Source organism: Nerophis ophidion, linkage group LG01 (assembly GCF_033978795.1).
Source record: "Nerophis ophidion isolate RoL-2023_Sa linkage group LG01, RoL_Noph_v1.0, whole genome shotgun sequence".
Classification (NCBI taxonomy): domain Eukaryota; kingdom Metazoa; phylum Chordata; class Actinopteri; order Syngnathiformes; family Syngnathidae; genus Nerophis; species Nerophis ophidion.
Window position 1 is genome coordinate 2,982,180 of NC_084611.1, and position 22,376 is coordinate 3,004,555.

A 22,376-nucleotide genomic window follows, 5' to 3' on the forward strand; every position below is an offset into this window, starting at 1 on the left:
TTTTACACAAAAAATTTCACTATTTTACAAGAACAAAAATATTTGGCACTATTGCGATAAGTCAGAATTTTATGACAAATCTCACCATTTTGCATTAAAAAGTCACAATTTTACATTAAAATAGTCATAATTTTACGAGAAAACACTGCAATATTACAGAAACAATGAGAAATTGTTCCCAATTTTCCATCCATCCATCCATTTTCTACCGCTTGTCCCTTTTGGGGTCGCTGGAGCCTATCTCAGCTGCATTCGGGCGGAAGGCGCTGTACACCCTGGACAAGTCGGCCCCTCATCGCGGGTTCCCAATTTTATAAGAAAAAAAATTGAGACTGTGAGAAAAAGACTGCTTTTAGTTCATTATTTTCCGAATTTTTTTGTTTGCTCGCACCTCCTCATATGGAAGCTACTTTTCCTTGTTGATGTCTCGAGAAGTGGGGAAACACACACACACACACACACACACACACACACACACACACACACACACACACACACACACACACACACTTTGAACAAGTGGACCTCCAGGTGAACTATAGTTGCGTGTCCAGTCAACATGTTTCCAAATAAATGACAAGAAGATACCCCCCCGGTTACCATGGCGACACATCCTCATCCCAATCATGTTGACAATTACCTGGCCCACCTCCTCGTCTGTGTCCACAGTGGACTCTTCATCTAGGCAAAGAAACAAGACGTTGTTATTGATACCTCACACTTTATAAGAGCATGTAAGATGTTATACAAAAGACTGTGGATGAAGAATAAACCTGAGTCAGAAACAAGATTTTAAACTAGGGCTGGGCCATATCTGGAATATACTGGACACATCGCGATATAAAATGTATTTCCATGAGAGCCATATAATATTTTTTAACACTAAATGTCTGCATTTATAAGTAAGACCAACATGTTTAGAGTATAATAAATCTCCTATTCTTTTTAATAACATTCTTATTCTGAAGTTAACCAATAATAAATCAAATACTTCTTACCATTAATGCGACTTCTTGAACAAATCTGGTAGAAAACAGATGGATGGATAAAATGAACGGTATTTTTTAGCACTGTGATTACTGGCGGAATTATTCATAATTATCATGTTAAGCCAGAGGTGTCCAAACTTTTTCCACTGAGGGCCGCACACTGAAAAATCAGAGCAAGCGGGGGCCATTTTCATCATTTTTATTTTAAAAACCAATACAATATATGAATAAAAATATACAGTTATGATCCCGGGGACCCCAAAGGGTTTTGGTCGGAAAAAATATGAAAAATGTGTCATTATTCAGTATTATAATTTGTATTATTATGCGAGTTTTAAATCTCTAGATCAACATTAGACAAAAAAATAAGGAAAAAACACAAAATATGCAATATTTTCACCCAATATCTTTTTTAGGTGGAATATTTGAGATTATATAATAATTGGAGCCTTAATTTTGGATTTTGATTTTATTTTTTCAGCAATTACACTTAAAAACAAATCACACTAAAATATTTTGGGATCCAAAAGTGTCCTACTTATTAAAGTGTTAAAAAATAAAATATGCATTTTATTTACCGTTCACTTTTAGCGCAATAATCTCGAGATCAACTTCAGATATTTTAAGTTTTATTGATGTTTATGTTTTGTTTGTTTGTTTTAGGCCCTTCTTTAAAAAAAAAAAAAAAAAAAAAAAAAAACCCAGCCTCCACTCAGTAATGATCCCGGGGACCCCAAAGGGTTTTGGTCAGAAAAAATATTAAAAATGTGTCATTATTCAGTATTATAATTAGTATTATTATGCAAGTTTTAAATCTCTAGATCAACATTAGACAAAAAAAAAATGGAAAAAACAAAAAATATGCAATATTTTCACCCAATATCTTTTTTAGGTGGAATATTTGAGATTATGTAATAATTGGAGCCTTAATTTTAGATTTTGATTTTATTTTTTGAGCAATTACACTAAAAAAAAAAAATCACACTAAAATATTTAGGGATCCAAAAGTGTCCTACTTATTAAAGTGTTAAAAAATAAAATATGCATTTTATTTACCGTCTACTTTCAGCGCAATAATCTTGAGATCAACTTCAGATACATCCATCAATTTGAAGTTTTATTGATGTTTATGTTTTGTTTGTTTGTTTTAGGCCCTTCTTTAAAAAAAACAAAAAAAAACAGCCTCCACTCAGTTTTGGTCGGAAAAAATATTAAAAATGTGTCATTATTCAGTATTATAATTAGTATTATTATGCAAGTTTTAAATCTCTCGATCAACATTAGACAAAAAAAAATGGAAAAAGCCTTAATTTTGGATTTTGATTTTATTTTTGGAGCAATTACACTTAAAAACAAATCACACTAAAATATTTAGGGATCCAAAAGTGTCCTACTTATTAAAGTGTTAAAAAATAAAATATGCATTTTATTTACCGTTTACTTTTAGCGCAATAATCTCGAGATCAACTTCAGATATTTGAAGTTTTTTTGATGTTTATGTTTTGTTTGTTTGTTTTAGGCCCTTCTTTAAAAAAAAAAAAAAAAATCTGTTCAGTTTTTTTTATGGTAAAACACAAAATATGCAACATTTTCCCCCAAAAAATATCTCAAAGTGTAATATTTAATGTGATGTCATCGAAACCTTGAATAGGTCAATAATTCAAAATGACATTGATTTTGATTCATTATTATTTTTCAAAGAAAGCTCTGTGTTATAAGAGTAAACATTGCAACAATTTCTTGTTACATTTCACCTGTTTGCTCTTTTATACCACTTTTTATGTTCTTACATATTTTTTAAATTGTATTCTTAAAATGTGTCGTGGGGCCGTTAAAAAATGACCCGCGGGCCACACTTTGGACACACCTGTGTTAAGCAATGTCAGCTCAGATTTATCAGAGAGCCAGATGCAGACATCAAAAGAGCCACATCTGGCTCTAGAACCATAGGTTCCCTACCCCTGTTCTATGGTGATATTGGAGTAAACCTTCTCACACTTTCAGCTGCGGGCATTACATAAAACAAGCGCACCTTCTTGCACACGTCACATACCGTCACGCGTGCAGTGTCATACGCCCTCGCCGAGCAAAGAGGTAGCGGCATGGGTAACGTTAGAAGTGGCAGGCGCTAACGGAGCGGTGCGAGTGGTAATACGAGAGAAAGTAGGTGCCAATCTGCTAACAAATGAAGGAGGAATTAATTCCCAAGAAAAATAGCAGGGAGTCCATCGTTTGGCGGTGGTTTGGCTTCAAGCGGGAAGATGTTGAACAGACAACCGTAATACCAATCAATCAATCAATGTTTACTTATATAGCCCTAAATCACTGGTGTCTCAAAGGGCTGCACAAACCACAACACAAACCACTACGACATCCTCGGTAGGCCCACATAAAGGAAAGGAAAACTCACACCCAGTGGGACGTCGGTGACAATGATGACTATGAGAACCTTGGAGAGGAGGAAAGCAATGGATGTCGAGCGGGTCTAACATGATACTGTGAAAGTTCAATCCATAATGGATCCAACACAGCAGCGAGAGTCCAGTCCAAAGCGGAGCCAGCAGGAAACCATCCCAAGCGGAGGCGGATCAGCAGCGCAGAGATGTCCCCAGCCGATACACAGGCGAGCAGTACATGGCCACCGGATCGGACCGGACCCCCTCCACAAGGGAGAGTGGGACATAGGAGAAAAAGAAAAGAAACGGCAGATCAACTGGTCTAAAAAGGGAGTCAATTTAAAGGCTAGAGTATACAAATGAGTTTTAAGGTGAGACTTAAATGCTTCTACTGAGGTAGCATCTCGAACTGTTACCGGGAGGGCATTCCAGAGTACTGGAGCCCGAACGGAAAACGCTCTATAGCCCGCAGACTTTTTTTGGGCTTTGGGAATCACTAATAAGCCGGAGTCCTTTGAAGGCAGATTTCTTGCCGGGACATATGGTACAATACAATCGGCAAGATAGGATGGAGCTAGACCGTGTAGTATTTTATACGTAAGTAGTAAAACCTTAAAGTCACATCTTAAGTGCACAGGAAGCCAGTGCAGGTGAGCCAGTATAGGTATATATGTATGTATATATGTATATAAAGGTATATACAGTATAGGTATATATGTATGTATATATGTATATAAAGGTATATACAGTATAGGTATATATGTATGTATATATGTATATAAAGGTATATACAGTATAGGTATATATGTATGTATATATGTATATAAAGGTATATACATTATAGGTATATATATATGTATGTATATATAGGTATATACAGTATAGGTATATATATATGTATATATGTATATAAAGGTATATACAGTATAGGTATATGTGTATATAAAGGTATATACAGTATAGGTATATATGTATGTATATATGTATATAAAGGTATATACAGTATAGGTATATATGTATGTATATATGTATATAAAGGTATATACAGTACAGGCGTAGTTTGATCAAACTTTCTTGTTCTTGTCAAAAGTCTAGCAGCCGCATTTTGTACCAACTGTAATCTTTTAATGCTAGACATGGGGAGACCCCAAAATAATACGTTACAGTAATCGAGGCGAGACGTAACAAACGCATGGATAATGATCTCGGCGTCTTTAGTGGACAAAATGGAGCGAATTTTAGCGATATTACGGAGATGAAAGAAGGCCGTTTTAGTAACGCTTTTAATGTGTGCCTCAAAGGAGAGAGTTGGGTCGAAGATAATACCCAGATTCTTTACCGTGTCGCCTTGTTTAATTGTTTGGTTGTCAAATGTTAAGAGTTGTATTATTAAATAGAGGTCGGTGTCTAGCAGGACCGATAATCAGCATTTCCGTTTCTTTGGTGTTAAGTTGCAAAAAATTAGCGGACATCCATTGTTTAATTTCATTAAGACACGCCTCCAGCTGACTACAGTCCGGCGTGTTGGTCAGCTTTAGGGGCATGTAGAGTTGGGTGTCATCAGCATAACAGTGAACGCTAACACCGTATTTGCGTATGATGTCACCTAGCGGCAGCATGTAGATGCTGAAGAGTGCAGGGCCAAGGACCGAACCCTGGGGAACTCCACACGTTACCTTAACATAGTCCGAGGTCACATTGTTATGGGAGACACACTGCATCCTATCAGTAAGATAAGAGTTAAACCAAGACAGGGCTAAGTCTGACATACCAATTCGTGTTTTGATACTTTCTAATAAAATATGATCGACGGTATCGAAAGCAGCGCTAAGATGGAGGAGCAGCAACATAGATGACGCATCAGAATCCATCGTTAGCAATACATCATTAGTCATTCTCCGTGGAGTGATTTGCCCTGAAACCGGATTGAAAGGTTTCACATAGATTGTTAGACATGTATGTGGCAAAAGTGTTGCTACAAAAAGTAGCAATACTGCTAATTCTTAGCATCATTTGAAAAGTCACCCGCTAGAGAATGAAGAGTGCTTGAAACTCCCTTCAGTGCCACACCAACAAAATGCCAAAGCAACCATTTCCCCATCAACATCGTACGAAAAAAATAATCAACAACAGAAGGAGGAAACGTCTGCAGGAACCTACCACATAGCGAAGGACATACACTATTTGATTTCCTATAATGGAGCTCATTTTTACTTGACACATATTGAAATATCTTGTGACATCATGCACAAAAAGTGCACTTTATTTGTTTTAAAGTATTGTAGCGACGTTCTGTACAAAAAGTGCACTTTAAATGAGTGTTGTTTTGATATGTCATCTTAGTGACATCATGCACAAAAGTGCACTCAGAGCTTGTTTTAAAATGTCTCTGACAATCTGGCACTTTCTGTTTTGGTGATGACATGAATGTTTGTGCCACTGCTTAATAACTGTTTCATAAATACACACTTTTAGTTGCGATTTCCCTCTCTGCATTAAAGTTTAAAAGTGAAGTGAATTATATTTATATAGCGCTTTTCTCTAGCGACTCAAAGCACTTTACATAGTGAAACCCAATATCTAATTTTTACATTTAAAGCAGTGTGGGTGGCACTGGGAGCAGGTGGGTAAAGTGTCTTGCCCAAGGACACAACGGCAGTGATTAGGATGGCGGAAGCGGGGATCGAACCTGCAACCCTCAAGTTGCTGGCACGGCCGCTCTACCAACCGAGCTATGCCGTACATATATTAATGGAGTATGAAGAAGAATGTTTGAATGTAGACACATAGAATCATCATACTGCTGTCATTATATGTGTCAAGTGTTCATTCAAGGCTAAAGGTACCCTGTGGGGCGGCATAGCTCGGTTGGTAGAGTGGCCGTGCCAGCAACTTGAGGGTTGCAGGTTTGATTCCCGCTTCCGCCATCCTAGTCGCTGCCGTTGTGTCCTTGGGCAAGACACTTTACCCACCTGCTCCCAGTGCCACCCACACTGCTTTAAATGTAACTTAGATATTGGGTGTTACTATGTAAAGCACTTTGAGTCACTAGAGAAAAGCGCTATATAAATATAATTCACTTCACTGAAAGCCACTACTAGCGACCACGCAGTCTGATAGTTTATATATCAATGATGAAATATTAACATTGCAACACATGCCAATACGCCCGCTTTAGTTTACTAAATTGCAATTTTAAATTTTGCGCGGAAGTATCATGCTAAAACGTCGCAAGCGCGTGACGTCACACATTTTATTCCAGCACCGTTCACAGCTATAAGTCGACTGTTTTTATCGCATAATTCCACAGTATTATGGACTAATGTGTTGCTGAATCTTTTGCAATTTGTTCAATGAATAATGGAGACGTCAAAGAAGAAAGCTGTAGGTGGGAAGCGGTGTATTGCGGCCGCCTTTAGCAACACAAACACAGCCGGTGTTTCATTGTTTACATTCCTAAAAGATGACGGTGGAGTTTTACTATGGAACCGAGATGTCAAGCGGGCCGACCTTCAAGTTTTACAGGTACGACCATATAATCTCACTAAAACACCAGTAACACAATAAGCAGATAAGGGATTTTCCAGAATTATCCTTGTAGATTCCTACAGTAGCCTTAAGCTTGACGCTCCTCTACTATCACATTCACTCCGCTTGCTGCGGCAACAACAAAACAAAACTCCAGACGTTCTTCTATGGTTTACTTGTGATCTTAATCATTCCAAACATAAAACAGTCACGATGTGGGAACAAATGAACGACAAAATAAAGAGAGTTTGTTGCAGTACTAGTTAGAAAAAGTATGAGTGAGGTCAAAAAACTGCGTGGCTCGATTCCACCGCACCTGACAGCAATTACCCATAACACCTTGCGTCCACACAGATCCTTCCGCCATATATGCAAATAAAACAGTTACGTCACCAAATCATTTTGACAAATGTAATAATTACAATTAAAGTAAGCTTTATATAATTACTCTAAGCATTCAATATATACATTTTTCCTATCATGCAAATAAAGGAAATAGTCCCCTTTTGGCTGAATAAACATAAAGCACCTTTCATAAAATGTAAATGAACTTAAACAGCATTTAGGCTCCTACAATCCTTGTAAATTTGTCTAATAACTCTCTTGTGGAGGGGGTCCGGTCCGATCCGGTGGCCATGTACTGCTTGCCTGTGTATCGGCTGGGGACATCTCTGCGCTGCTGATCCGCCTCCGCTTGGGATGGTTTCCTGCTGGCTCCGCTGTGAACGGGACTCTCGCTGCTGTGTTGGATCCGCTTTGGACCGGACTCTCGCGACTGTGTTGGATCCATTATGGATTGAACTTTCACAGTATCATGTTAGACCCGCTCGACATCCATTGCTTTCTTCCTCTCCAAGGTTCTCATAGTCATCATTGTCACCGACGTCCCACTGGGTGTGAGTTTCCCTTGCCCTTATGTGGGCCTACCGAGGATGTCGTAGTGGTTCGTGCAGCCCTTTGAGACACTAGTGATTTAGGGCTATATAAGTAAACATTGATTGATTGATTGATAATAACAACTGAATCGCTCCCACTGTATAGCCTTTTTTTTCTTTCTAGTCCTTCACTCTTACTTTCCTCATCCACGAATCCTTAATCCTCACTCAAATTAATGGGGAAATCGTCGCTTTCTTGGTCCGAATCGCTCTGGCTGCTGGTGGCCATGATTTTAAACAATGTTCAGATGTGAGGAGCTCCACAACCCGTGATGTGACGCGCGCATCGTCTGCTACTTCCGGTACAGGCAAGGCTTTTTTATTAGCACCAAAAGTTGCGAACTTTATAGTCGATGTTCTCTACTAAATCCTTTCAGCAAAAATATGGCAATATCGCGAAATGATGAAGTATGACACATAGAATGGATATTTTTCCTCTAAGGCAAAACATCCACATATGTATGGTGTATCGCAATATGGCCTAAACATATCCACATATTAATAAAATACCATATGGCCCAGCCCTATGTAAAAGTCAGAATGTGAAGAACATACCTGAGTCAGTGCTAAGAAGATCTAGTTCAGAGTTGTTGGCGCCCAAACTTCTTTCCAAGTCTTCAATTTCTTGTTGGATTCTGTCTCTCTGCTCACGCAGCGACATGTCTGCAGCCTTGGAAGGTTCCGGAAAGCAGACATGATCAACATTGTGCAGACATGTTAATTAAAGAGATAAGAGGTGGTAGATGACGTCAGACATGTTAATTAAAGAGATAAGAGGTGGTAGATGACGTCAGACATGTTAATTGAAGAGATAAGAGGTGGTAGATGACGTCAGACATGTTAATTAAAGAGATAAAAGGTGGTAGATGACGTCAGACATGTTAGTTAAAGAGATAGGAGGTGGTAGATGACGTCAGACATGTTAATTAAAGAGATAAAAGGTGGTAGATGACGTCAGACATGTTAATTAAAGAGATAAAAGGTGGTAGATGACGTCAGACATGTTAATTAAAGAAATAAGAGGTGGTAGATGATGTCAGACATGTTAATTAAAGAGATAAGAGGTGGTAGATGACGTCAGACATGTTAGTTAAAGAAATAAGAGGTGGTAGATGACGTCAGACATGTTAGTTTAAGAGATAAGAGGTGGTAGATGACGTCAGACATGTTAATTAAAGAGATAAGAGGTGGTAGATGACGTCAGACATGTTAGTTAAAGAGATATTAGGTGATAAATGACGTCATGTGTAAGTTAGAGCTGACCTGCCAGGTTTGTTGTCATCAGTTGCTCTGCTAGCGACTTAGCCAGCCTGCTAAAGTTAGCCGAGAACAAAGCGACGACTTGCGGCGTTTTAGGGTGGAAATGGTGGCTGAAGAAGAGAAGGTTGAGGAGGTTGAGGCCATAACATTAAAAAAAAAAGACCAAACAGTTGCGACGTTCACTCGCCCGCCTTTTATTTCCTTCCCCCGTTTTCACTTCCGGGCCGGCCGCTGATTACTTCCGGGTGGAGTTGGTGTGTTTGAGTGTTGTTTTAAGTCCAGATGTTTTTAAAACATTTCACAATGATGTGGACTCATCAAAAATAAACCATACGATTATTTTTAAACTATTTTTAAATGATTTTGCAGAAATGCACAATATATATAGCGGGCATGTTATGTCGCTCGATGTACACACACACAAGTTCCCAGTGTTTTAGTCCGATTAGAAGTAATGAGTCATAGTTTAGTAGAAGTATTTATTTCAGAATTGTTCACAGTTCAACGTGTCAGAAATAAAAATGGTACATTTTTGTGTTTTTAAAAAAAAGAAAAAGAAATTTTTGCCATTTATGCAACTACATTTTTTTGCGTTTGGATTTCTCAACAGAATTGTTTACATCAAATGATGCTGACAATTTCATTTAATACACATTTGAGGAACATTTTTGTGTTTAAATATAAAAAAACAACTTTTATAATCAAGTGTTTAAAAATTTAGTGTGAAAAAATAGTGTGGAAATGTTTGTCACTTCTGGTAAAATAGGACTGAAGCACCTGAAGTCTTATTTTGGAATATTTATTAATATTTCTGCACTGATTTTTACTCCACAAAATGTTTTATCACTGAATTTTTACACAATTTTAAAACACTTTTGAAACCAACATTTAGCTCACACGTTTTTATTCAATGTTGGCATAATTGGATGTAAAAAAAAAACAATTTGGAGACATAATTTAATGCAAAACATTTTTGTCATAATTTGATGTAGAAAAATTGTTTAGCATAATTAGATGTAAAATAATTTGAGGCATAATTCGTTGTACAAAAAAATGGGAGTCACAATTGGATGTAAAAAAAACTTTTGGGGCATAATTTGATGTAAAAACAATTTGAGGCATAATTTGATGTAAAAAAATGTTGAGCATAATTAAATGTAAAAGAATTTGAGGCATAATTTGATGTAAATAATACTTTAGCATAATTTGATATAAAAACAATTTGAGGCATAATTTGGTGTAAAAAAATTATGTTGCTTAATTTGATGTAAAAAAAATGTTGAACACAATTCAATGTAAAAGAATTTGAGGCATAATTTGATGTAAAAAAAATGCTTTAGCATAATTTGATGTAAAAACAATTTGAGGCATAATTTGGTGTAAAAAAATGCTTTAGCATAATTTGATGTAAAACAATTATTTTGCCTAATTTGATGTAAAAAAAATGTTGAGCATAATTCAATGTAAAAGAATTTGAGGCATAATTGGTGTAAAAAAATGCTTCAGCATAATTTGATGTAAAAAAATGCTTTAGCATAATTTGATGTAAAAAAATTATTTTGCATAATTTGGTGTAAAAACAATTTGAGCCATAATTTGATGTAAAAAAATGATTTAGCATAATTTGATGGAAAAAAAAATGTTGAGCATAATTCAATGTAAAAGAATTTGAGGCATAATTTGATGTAAAAAAATGCTTTAGCATAATTTGATGTAAAAACAATTTGAGGCATAATTTGGTGTAAAAAAATGCTTTAGCATAATTTGATGTAAAAACAATATTTAGCCTAGTTTGATGTAAAAAAAAATGTTGAGCATAATTCAATGTAAAATAATTTGAGGTATAATTGGTGTAAAAAAATGCTTTAGCATAAATTGATGTAAAAAAATTATTTACCATAATTTGATGTAAAAATTCATTGAGGCATAATTGAATGTAAAAAAAATATTTAGCCTAATTTGATGAAAAAAATGCTTTAGCATAATTCAATGTAAAATAATTTGAGGCATAATTGGTGTAAAAAAATGCTTTAGCATAAATTGATGTAAAAACAAATTGAGGCATAATTGATGTAAAAAAATGCTTTAGCATAATTTGATGTAAAAAAATGATTTTGCCTAATTTGATGTAAAAAAAAATGTTGAGCATAATTCAATGTAAAAGACTTTGAGGCATAATTTGATGTAAAAACAATGAGGCATAATTTGATGTAAAAACAATTTGAGGCACAATTTGGTGTAAAAAAATGCTTTAGCATAATTTGATGTAAAAACAATTTGAGGCACAATTTGGTGTAAAAAAATGCTTTAGCATAATTTGATGTAAAATAATTTGACGCATAATTTGATGTAAAAAAAGCTTTAGCATAATTTGATGTAAAAACAATTTGAGGCATAATTTGATGTAAAAAAAATGCTTTAGCATAAATTGATGTAAAAAAAATGTTGAGCATAATTTGATGAAAAACAATTTGAGGCATAATTTGGTGTAAAAAAATGCTTTAGCCTAATTTGATGTAAAAACAATTTGAGGCATAATTTGGTGTAAAAAAATTATTTTGCCTAATTTGATGTAAAAAAATGTTGAGCATAATTCAATGTAAAAGAATTTGAGGCATAATTGGTGTAAAAAAATGCTTTAGCATAATTTGATGTAAAAACAAATTGAGGCATAATTTGATGTAAAAAAATGATTTAGCCTACTTTGATGAAAAAAAAATGTTGAGCATAATTCAATGTAAAATAATTTGAGGCATAATTGGTGTAAAAAAATGCTTTAGCATAAATTGATGTAAAAACAAATTGAGGCATAATTTGATGTAAAAAAATGCTTTAGCATAATTTGATGTAAAAAAATGATTTTGCCTAATTTGATGTAAAAAAAAAATGTTGAGCATAATTCAATGTAAAAGACTTTGAGGCATAATTTGATGTAAAAACAATGAGGCATAATTTGATGTAAAAAAAGCTTTAGCATAATTTGATGTAAAAACAATTTGAGGCATAATTTGATGTAAAAAAAATGCTTTAGCATAAATTGATGTAAAAAAAATGTTGAGCATAATTTGATGAAAAAGAATTTGAGGCATAATTGGTGTAAAAAAATGCTTTAGCCTAATTTGATGTAAAAACAATTTGAGGCATAATTTGATGTAAAGAAATGATTTAGCCTAATTTGATTTAAAAAAAAATGTTGAGCATAATTCAATGTAAAATAATTTGAGGCATCATTTGATGTAAAGAAATGATTTAGCCTAATTTGATGTATAAAAAAATGTTGAGCATAATTCAATGTAAAATAATTTGAGGCATCATTTGATGTAAAAACAAATTGAGGCATAATTTGATGTAAAAAAATGCTTTTGCATAATTTGATGTAAAAACAATTTGAGGCATAATTTGATGTAAAAAAATGTTGAGCATAATTCAATGCAAAATTTGAGGCATAATTTGATGTAAAAAAATGCTTTAGCATAATTTGATGAAAAAACAATTTGGGGCATAATTTGATCTAAAAAAAAGGGGGGCATAATTTCATGTAAAACAAAATTATTTGACAAAATTCAAAGGAACATTTTTTTTTTTACATAAATTGAGTGGAAACAAGCTTTTGTAACAAAGATACAAAATAAGCTTCATCAAAAATAAAATACCTTATTACCTTCTTACCTTCATCCTTACACAGAAATGCAAGATTTCAAAAAATAAAAATAAAAACTTAGTCAAAAAGTTTTTCAAGATCAGTTGTGACTGATCAGTCCTGGCGGGTCGTGATGTCATCAGGGGGAGGAGCCTAGCGTTGGCGGTACAGGATGTCCCAGGAGTCTCTCCACTTCAAGGCTCGCAGCTGATTGGCTGACAGCTCTGGACTCCCGTAGGTCAAAGGGCAGAAGAGGTGGTAGGACAGGAAGACACACACCAACATGGCGCACACACACACCTGCAACACACCGCGCTGCCTCGCCGTGCTGGGAACAAAGAAACAACCACCACGTCACCTTTATCCAAACACACCTGTGGGAAATATCAGGTGTGTCACATGTACCTGAGCAGGTGTGTGTGCACGTGCTCCAGCAGGGCGGCGGTCAGCAGGTGCAGGAAGACCAGGGCGGGCAGGTAATGGTAGAGGAAGAGACTCTTGTCCATCAGCACGAAGGGAAGAAAGTTGACCAGCCAGCCGCCCACACACACCTCACCTACACACACATACTGCTCCCACGCAGCTACACACACACACACACACCTGTTGTGTTGCAGCCAGGTCAAAAGGTCAATAAGAGTGTGTCTACCATCAGGTAAGTCTCTGATGCCACGCCTCCTCCTCAGCAGGTAGATGGCAGCCAACAGGAGATAGGTCAACAAGCTGAGGTTGGCCACGCCCCACGACACTGGATTACCAATCAGGTGGATCTGGGCCTGCACCACATGACACAGTGTTACTGTTCAAAATATTACATATACTTGTTCATAAGTTTTTAATGAATACTTTGGCCTGCTACGCTACTGGACTTTAATGTTGTCATTATGGTGGTACTTAATGAATACTTGGGTCTACTACACTACTGTATTTAATGTTGTTATGATGGTGGTACTTAATGAATACTTAGGTCTACTACACTACTGTATTTAATGTTGTCATCATGGTGGTACTTAATGAATACTTAGGTCTACTACACTACTGTATTTAATGTTGTTATTATGTTGGTACTTAATGAATACTTAGGTCTACTACACTACTGTATTTAATGTTGTCATCATGGTGGTACTTAATGAATACTTAGGTCTACTACACTACTGTATTTAATGTTGACATGATGGTGGTACCTAATGAATACTTAGGTCTACTACACTACTGTATTTAATGTTGTCATCATGGTGGTACTTAATGAATACTTAGGTCTACTACACTACTATATTTTAATGTTGTCATCGTGGTGGTACTTAATGAATACTTAGGTCTACTACGCTACTGTATTTAATGTTGTCATTATGGTGGTACTTAATGAATACTTAGGTCTACTACACTACTGTATTTAATGTTGTCATTATGGTGGTACTTAATGAATACTTAGGTCTACTACGCTACTGTATTTAATGTTGTCATGATGGTGGTACTTAATGAATACTTAGGTCTACTACACTACTGTATTTAATGTTGTCATTATGGTGGTACTTAATGAATACTTAGGTCTACTACACTACTGTATTTAATGTTGTCATCATGGTGGTACATAATGAATACTTAGGTCTAATACACTACTGTATTTAATGTTGTCATCGTGGTACTTAATGAATACTTAGGTCTACTACACTACTGTATTTAATGTTGTCATCATGGTGGTACATAATGAATACTTAGGTCTAATACACTACTGTATTTAATGTTGTCATTATGGTGGTACTTAATGAATACTTAGGTCTACTACACTACTGTATTTAATGTTGTCATTATGGTGGTACTTAATGAATACTTACGTCTACTACACTACTGTATTTAATGTTGTCATGATGGTGGTACTTAATGAATACTTAGGTCTACTACACTACTGTATTTAATGTTGTCATCATGGTGGTACTTAATGAATACTTAGGTCTACTACACTACTGTATTTAATGTTGTCGTCATGGTGGTACTTAATGAATACTTAGGTCTACTACACTACTGTATTTAATGTTGTCATCATGGTGGTACTTAATGAATACTTAGGTCTACTACACTACTGTATTAAATGTTGTCATCATGGTGGTACTTAATGAATACTTGGGTCTACTACACTACTGCATTTAATGTTGTCATTATGGTGGTACTTAGTGAATACTTAGGTCTACTACACTACTGTATTTAATGTTGTCATTATGGTGGTACTTAATGAATACTTAGGTCTACTACACTACTGTATTTAATGTTGTCATCATGGTGGTACTTAATGAATACTTAGGTCTACTACACTACTGTATTAAATGTTGTCATCATGGTGGTACTTAATGAATACTTAGGTCTACTACACTACTGTATTTAATGTTGTCATCATGGTGGTACTTAATGAATACTTAGGTCTACTACACTACTGTATTTAATGTTGTCATCATGGTGGTACTTAATGAATACTTAGGTCTACTACACTACTGTATTAAATGTTGTCATCATGGTGGTACTTAATGAATACTTGGGTCTACTACACTACTGTATTTAATGTTGTCATGATGGTGGTACTTAATGAATACTTAGGTCTACTACACTACTGTATTTAATGTTGTCATCATGGTGGTACTTAATGAATACTTGGGTCTACTACACTACTGCATTTAATGTTGTCATTATGGTGGTACTTAATGAATACTTAGGTCTACTACACTACTGTAGTTAATGTTGTCATTATGGTGGTACTTAATTAATACTTAGGTCTACTACACTACTGTATTTAATGTTGTCATGATGGTGGTACTTAATGAATACTTGGGTCTACTACACTACTGTATTTAATGTTGTCATTATGGTGGTACTTAATGAATACTTAGGTCTACTACACTACTGTATTTAATGTTGTCATTATGGTGGTACTTAATGAATACTTAGGTCTACTACACTACTGTATTTAATGTTGTCATGATGGTGGTACTTAATGAATACTTAGGTCTACTACACTACTGTATTTAATGTTGACATGATGGTGGTACTTAATGAATACTTAGGTCTACTACACTACTGTATTTAATGTTGTCATCATGGTGGTATTTAATGAATACTTAGGTCTACTACACTACTGTGTGTAATGTTGTCATCATGGTGGTACTTAATGAATACTTAGGTCTACTACACTACTGTATTTAATGTTGTCATCATGGTGGTACTTAATGAATACTTAGGTCTACTACACTACTGTATTTAATGTTGTCATCATGGTGGTACTTAATGAATACTTAGGTCTACTACACTACTGTATTTAATGTTGTCATCATGGTGGTACTTAATGAATACTTAGGTCTACTACACTACTGAATTTAATGTTGTCATCATGGTGGTACTTAATGAATACTTAGGTCTACTACACTACTGTATTTAATGTTGTCATCATGGTGGTATTTAATGAATACTTAGGTCTACTACACTACTGTATTTAATGTTGTCATCATGGTGGTACTTAATGAATACTTAGGTCTACTACACTACTGTATTTAATGTTGTCATCATGGTGGTACTTAATGAATACTTAGGTCTACTACACTACTGTATTTAATGTTGTCATTATGGTGGTACTTAATGAATACTTAGGTCTACTACACTACTGTATTTAATGTTGTCATCATGGTGGTACTTAATGAATACTTAGGTCTACTACACTACTGTATTTAATGTTGTCATCATGGTGGTACTTAATGAATACTTAGGTCTACTACACTACTGTATTTTAATGGTGGTCAATGTGTTTTTTATGATGAAAAAAGTTGAAGACTTCATGACATAAACCAGGGTTTTCAACCTTTTTGACCACAGGGGCCCAGCTTTTCCACTACAGAAGGGCCCGGGGCCGACTCAAATATTACCAGAGAATTAGTCATCTTACTCTTGATTTTAATCCTGTTCAGTAATTATATGATCATGACAAAGGCTTAGGTCAGGCTGATTACAAAATAAATGCTAATCAAATATTGCAAAATATTGAATAATAATAATAAGGGACTGAAAAAAGTGAGGAAAAAATAAATATAAATACACTTACATAGCATTAAATAAATACATTCTAACAAAAGTATTAATAGATAATGAAATAAGTGTCTTATATAAACTGTCAATAAGATTAATGTGCAAATGAAAATACAGTTTCACCACTTTAGTCATCATTTCTGCGCTTAATTAACATCTAGCTGTAGTGCATTACACCTGGGTACTTGTGTGATGTTGTCATGACTGCCACAAGTGGTGGACAGGTGTATTACACCTTTGTGATGTTGTCATGACTGCCACAAGTGGTGGACAAGTGTATTACACCTTTGTGATGTTGTCATGACTGCCACAAGTGGTGGACAGGTGTATTACACCTTTGTGATGTTGTCATGACTGCCACAAGTGGTGGACAAGTGTATTACACCTTTGTGATGTTGTCATGACTGCCACAAGTGGTGGACAGGTGTATTACACCTTTGTGATGTTGTCATGACTGCCACAAGTGGTGGACAGGTGTATTACACCTTTGTGATGTTGTCATGACTGCCACAAGTGGTGGACAAGTGTATTACACCTTTGTGATGTTGTCATGACTGCCACAAGTGGTGGACAGGTGTATTACACCTTTGTGATGTTGTCATGACTGCCACAAGTGGTGGACAGGTGTATTACACCTTTGTGATGTTGTCATGACTGCCACAAGTGGTGGACAGGTGTATTACACATTTGTGATGTTGTCATGACTGCCACAAGTGGTGGACAGGTGTATTACACATTTGTGATGTTGTCATGACAGCCACAAGTGGTGGACAGGTGTATTACACCTTTGTGATGTTGTCATGACTGCCACAAGTGGTGGACAGGTGTATTACACCTTTGTGATGTTGTCATGACTGCCACAAGTGGTGGACAGGTGTATTACACCTTTGTGATGTTGTCATGACTGCCACAAGTGGTGGACAAGTGTATTACACCTTTGTGATGTTGTCATGACTGCCACAAGTGGTGGACAGGTGTATTACACCTTTGTGATGTTGTGATGACTGCCACCAGTGGTGGACAGGTGTATTACACCTTTGTGATGTTGTCATGACTGCCACCAGTGGTGGACAGGTGTATTACACCTTTGTGATGTTGTCATGACTGCCACAAGTGGTGGACAATTGTATTACACCTTTGTGATGTTGTCATGACTGCCACAAGTGGTGGACAGGTGTATTACACCTTTGTGATGTTGTCATGACTGCCACAAGTGGTGGACAGGTGTATTACACCTTTGTGATGTTGTCATGACTGCCACAAGTGGTGGACAGGTGTATTACACCTTTGTGATGTTGTCATGACTGCCACAAGTGGTGGACAGGTGTATTACACCTTTGTGATGTTGTCATGACTGCCACAAGTGGTGGACAGGTGTATTACACCTTTGTGATGTTGTCATGACTGCCACAAGTGGTGGACAAGTGTATTACACCTTTGTGATGTTGTCATGACTGCCACAAGTGGTGGACAGGTGTATTACACCTTTGTGATGTTGTCATGACTGCCACCAGTGGTGGACAAGTGTATTACACCTGTGTGATGTTGTCATGACTGCCACAAGTGGTGGACAGGTGTATTACACCTTTGTGATGTTGTCATGACTGCCACAAGTGGTGGACAGGTGTATTACACCTTTGTGATGTTGTCATGACTGCCACAAGTGGTGGACAATTGTATTACACCTTTGTGATGTTGTCATGACTGCCACCAGTGGTGGACAGGTGTATTACACCTTTGTGATGTTGTCATGACTGCCACAAGTGGTGGACAGGTGTATTACACCTTTGTGATGTTGTCATGACTGCCACAAGTGGTGGACAGGTGTATTACACCTTTGTGATGTTGTCATGACTGCCACAAGTGGTGGACAGGTGTATTACACCTTTGTGATGTTGTCATGACTGCCACAAGTGGTGGACAGGTGTATTACACCTTTGTGATGTTGTCATGACTGCCACCAGTGGTGGACAAGTGTATTACACCTTTGTGATGTTGTCATGACTGCCACAAGTGGTGGACAGGTGTATTACACCTTTGTGATGTTGTCATGACTGCCACCAGTGGTGGACAGGTGTATTACACCTTTGTGATGTTGTCATGACTGCCACAAGTGGTGGACAGGTGTATTACACCTTTGTGATGTTGTCATGACTGCCACAAGTGGTGGACAGGTGTATTACACCTTTGTGATGTTGTCATGACTGCCACAAGTGGTGGACAGGTGTATTACACCTTTGTGATGTTGTCATGACTGCCACCAGTGGTGGACAGGTGTATTACACCTTTGTGATGTTGTCATGACTGCCACAAGTGGTGGACAGGTGTATTACACCTGTGTGATGTTGTCATGACTGCCACAAGTGGTGGACAGGTGTATTACACCTTTGTGATGTTGTCATGACTGCCACAAGTGGTGGACAAGTGTATTACACCTTTGTGATGTTGTCATGACTGCCACAAGTGGTGGACAGGTGTATTACACCTTTGTGATGTTGTCATGACTGCCACAAGTGGTGGACAGGTGTATTACACCTTTGTGATGTTGTCATGACTGCCACAAGTGGTGGACAAGTGTATTACACCTTTGTGATGTTGTCATGACTGCCACAAGTGGTGGACAAGTGTATTACACCTTTGTGATGTTGTCATGACTGCCACAAGTGGTGGACAGGTGTATTACACCTTTGTGATGTTGTCATGACTGCCACAAGTGGTGGACAGGTGTATTACACCTTTGTGATGTTGTCATGACTGCCACAAGTGGTGGACAGGTGTATTACACCTTTGTGATGTTGTCATGACTGCCACAAGTGGTGGACAGGTGTATTACACCTTTGTGATGTTGTCATGACTGCCACAAGTGGTGGACAGGTGTATTACACCTTTGTGATGTTGTCATGACTGCCACAAGTGGTGGACAGGTGTATTACACCTTTGTGATGTTGTCATGACTGCCACAAGTGGTGGGAAAGTGTATTACACCTTTGTGATGTTGTCATGACTGCCACAAGTGGTGGACAGGTGTATTACACCTTTGTGATGTTGTCATGACTGCCACAAGTGGTGGACAGGTGTATTACACCTGTGTGATGTTGTCATGACTGCCACAAGTGGTGGACAGGTGTATTACACCTTTGTGATGTTGTCATGACTGCCACAAGTGGTGGACAAGTGTATTACACCTTTGTGATGTTGTCATGACTGCCACAAGTGGTGGACAGGTGTATTACACCTTTGTGATGTTGTCATGACTGCCACCAGTGGTGGACAGGTGTATTACACCTTTGTGATGTTGTCATGACTGCCACCAGTGGTGGACAGGTGTATTACACCTTTGTGATGTTGTCATGACTGCCACAAGTGGTGGACAGGTGTATTACACCTTTGTGATGTTGTCATGACTGCCACCAGTGGTGGACAGGTGTATTACACCTTTGTGATGTTGTCATGACTGCCACCAGTGGTGGACAGGTGTATTACACCTTTGTGATGTTGTCATGACTGCCACCAGTGGTGGACAGGTGTATTACACCTGAGGACCACAGTTGAGAAACCAGATGTTTTATGGGTAAGAACCACTGATGTAGACGACGTGTGTGTGTGTGTGTGTGTGTGTGTGTGTGTGTGTATCTCACATTGGTGGAGGGATGCAGCCAGTATGCAATGTTGGTCTCCATGGTGATCCACTCCAAAGGGGCGGAGCTATACTTGTGTTCAGACTCCTCCTGCTTCACCGAAAGCATCCTCCACTGCGGCGACACGGCAGCATGACATCATAACATCGGCACGCCGCGCTGTGATTGGCCGACGCCACATACCTGCACTTCCAGAAACTTTGCCCACAAGGAGATCTTCCTGTTGACGTCGATGTGCGTGGGAGAGTGAAGCTCCGCCTCCCTGTCCTTCTGCTCCTCACCTGCGCACACACACAAACAGAGTAAGAGGGAGGGGCTTAACACTGCTGCGTGCTGACAGGTCAAAGGTCGTACTGGTTCCGTATCTGTGCTCCTCCACCGTCCAGGTCAGACTGCTGCTGGGACCTTTCAACATCTTTTCAGCAACCACTTCCATCTGACGGAAACCCCAGTCTGGAAGAGACGTGCCACTCAACTGAGACACACACACACACACACACACACACACACACACACACACACACACACACACACACACATTAACCTTGGGCCGAAGCAGGAAGTGCGGTGTTCCATCACTTCCTGTCAGCACCTTGAGGACAGCCGAGGTGTTGACGTGGACCAATCGGACTTCCGACAGGATGGTCTTCCACACCTGAGACTCCGCCTCCCTGTTGACAATATCCTGGAGGAGGGAGTGTGTGTGTCACAGTAGTGATGTGCCACTCTCTTTTACATTGATTGTAGATTGTCACATAAAATTAAAGCTGCAAGCATCGTTGGCCGGGTCCGCCTTTGGCTGCTGCCCCCGAGACCCACGGCCGTTAGAAGACGCCTTGGTGCCACTATTTTGAGAATCTAATGCATTGTGAAAGTAATGCAGTTGTTTATTGAAGTGAAAATATCAAACTTCCTGTTGATTTTTGCTAAAGTATGTTAATTATTCAAATGTAGGTCTAAGTGAGACCTACATAGTGTTTTTTTGCTTCATGTCTCTCTGACATTCCTACCAGAAGTTACAAGCAGTTTTGTCTGTGTTTTCTTCCTAGGAGCAGTTTGTCCGTGTTGTATTCCTAGGGGGGCGGTAGAGCGCAATTTTGAGTTTTGAGGTTAGGTTTTTTCATCAGATCGCAATTTTTGCCAGACCTGATGTGTGTGTCAAGTTGGGTGAGTTTAGAAGCATTTTAAGGGGGTCAAATAACAGCTCAAAGAGGCAAAAATGACACTTTTTAGGAGACTTTGCACAGGGGTTCTTTGACGGCGCGTAAAATCAAAACCTGAGAACTTATCAAAACTCTGTTCTATACTTTTAATCAGAAGGGTTCAATCTCTTTCCTGTGTGAGTTTGAAGCCAAAACAACAAACGCACTCAGAGGAGATAATGTTTGAAGAAAGGTGACCGGTTTTTACAAAACTTTTGTTTTGAAGGGGGGATTGCAAACTTCCTGTTGATTTTTTTTGGGGGTGGTCGATCTATGAAATGTAGGTCTAAGCGAGACCTACATAGAGGTTTGTGTTTCATGTCTCTCCGACATTCTTACCGGAAGTTACAAGCAGTTTTGTCTGTGTTTTCTTCCTAGGAGCAGTTTTTTCAGTGTTTTATTCAAAAATAGCGCTAGAGCGCAATTTTGAGTTTTGGGGTTTGGTTTGTTCATTAGATGGCAATATTCGCCAGTCCTGATGTGTGCGCCAAGTTTGGTGACTTTTGAAGCATTTTAAAGGGGTCAAATTACAGCGCAAAGAGGCAAAAATTGCATTTTTTGCAAAAATTTTATTTTGAAGGGGTTTTTGCCAACTTCCTGTAGATTTTTGCTGAAAGAAGTGAGTGTATGAAAATTGGGTCTAAGTCAGACCTACATAGGAGTTTTTGTTTCATGTCGCTATGACATTCCTAACAGAAGTTACATGCAGTTTTGTCTGTAATT

At 37.7% G+C, this 22,376-nt stretch overlaps 2 protein-coding genes across 2 annotated transcripts in view; both read right to left on the reverse strand.

The window, feature by feature from the left end:
• Window positions 1-9,335, reverse strand: part of snapc4 (small nuclear RNA activating complex, polypeptide 4) — a 34,483-nt gene extending 25,148 nt beyond the window's left edge. The window contains exons 1-3 of the mRNA XM_061893806.1: window positions 9,112-9,335; window positions 8,404-8,518; window positions 641-681 (exon numbers count right to left, since the gene is read on the reverse strand). Of these exons, the coding sequence (XP_061749790.1) occupies window positions 641-681; window positions 8,404-8,509 (147 nt within the window). The 5' untranslated portion in view covers window positions 8,510-8,518; window positions 9,112-9,335. The remainder of the gene's footprint in view (window positions 1-640; window positions 682-8,403; window positions 8,519-9,111) is intronic.
• Window positions 9,336-9,891: 556 nt separating this feature from the next.
• The window catches only part of pomt1 (protein-O-mannosyltransferase 1), a 27,169-nt gene continuing 14,684 nt past the window's right edge, over window positions 9,892-22,376 (reverse strand). The window contains exons 14-20 of the mRNA XM_061893853.1: window positions 21,044-21,136; window positions 20,806-20,926; window positions 20,635-20,732; window positions 20,452-20,565; window positions 13,398-13,524; window positions 13,154-13,331; window positions 9,892-13,076 (exon numbers count right to left, since the gene is read on the reverse strand). Of these exons, the coding sequence (XP_061749837.1) occupies window positions 12,902-13,076; window positions 13,154-13,331; window positions 13,398-13,524; window positions 20,452-20,565; window positions 20,635-20,732; window positions 20,806-20,926; window positions 21,044-21,136 (906 nt within the window). The 3' untranslated portion in view covers window positions 9,892-12,901. The remainder of the gene's footprint in view (window positions 13,077-13,153; window positions 13,332-13,397; window positions 13,525-20,451; window positions 20,566-20,634; window positions 20,733-20,805; window positions 20,927-21,043; window positions 21,137-22,376) is intronic.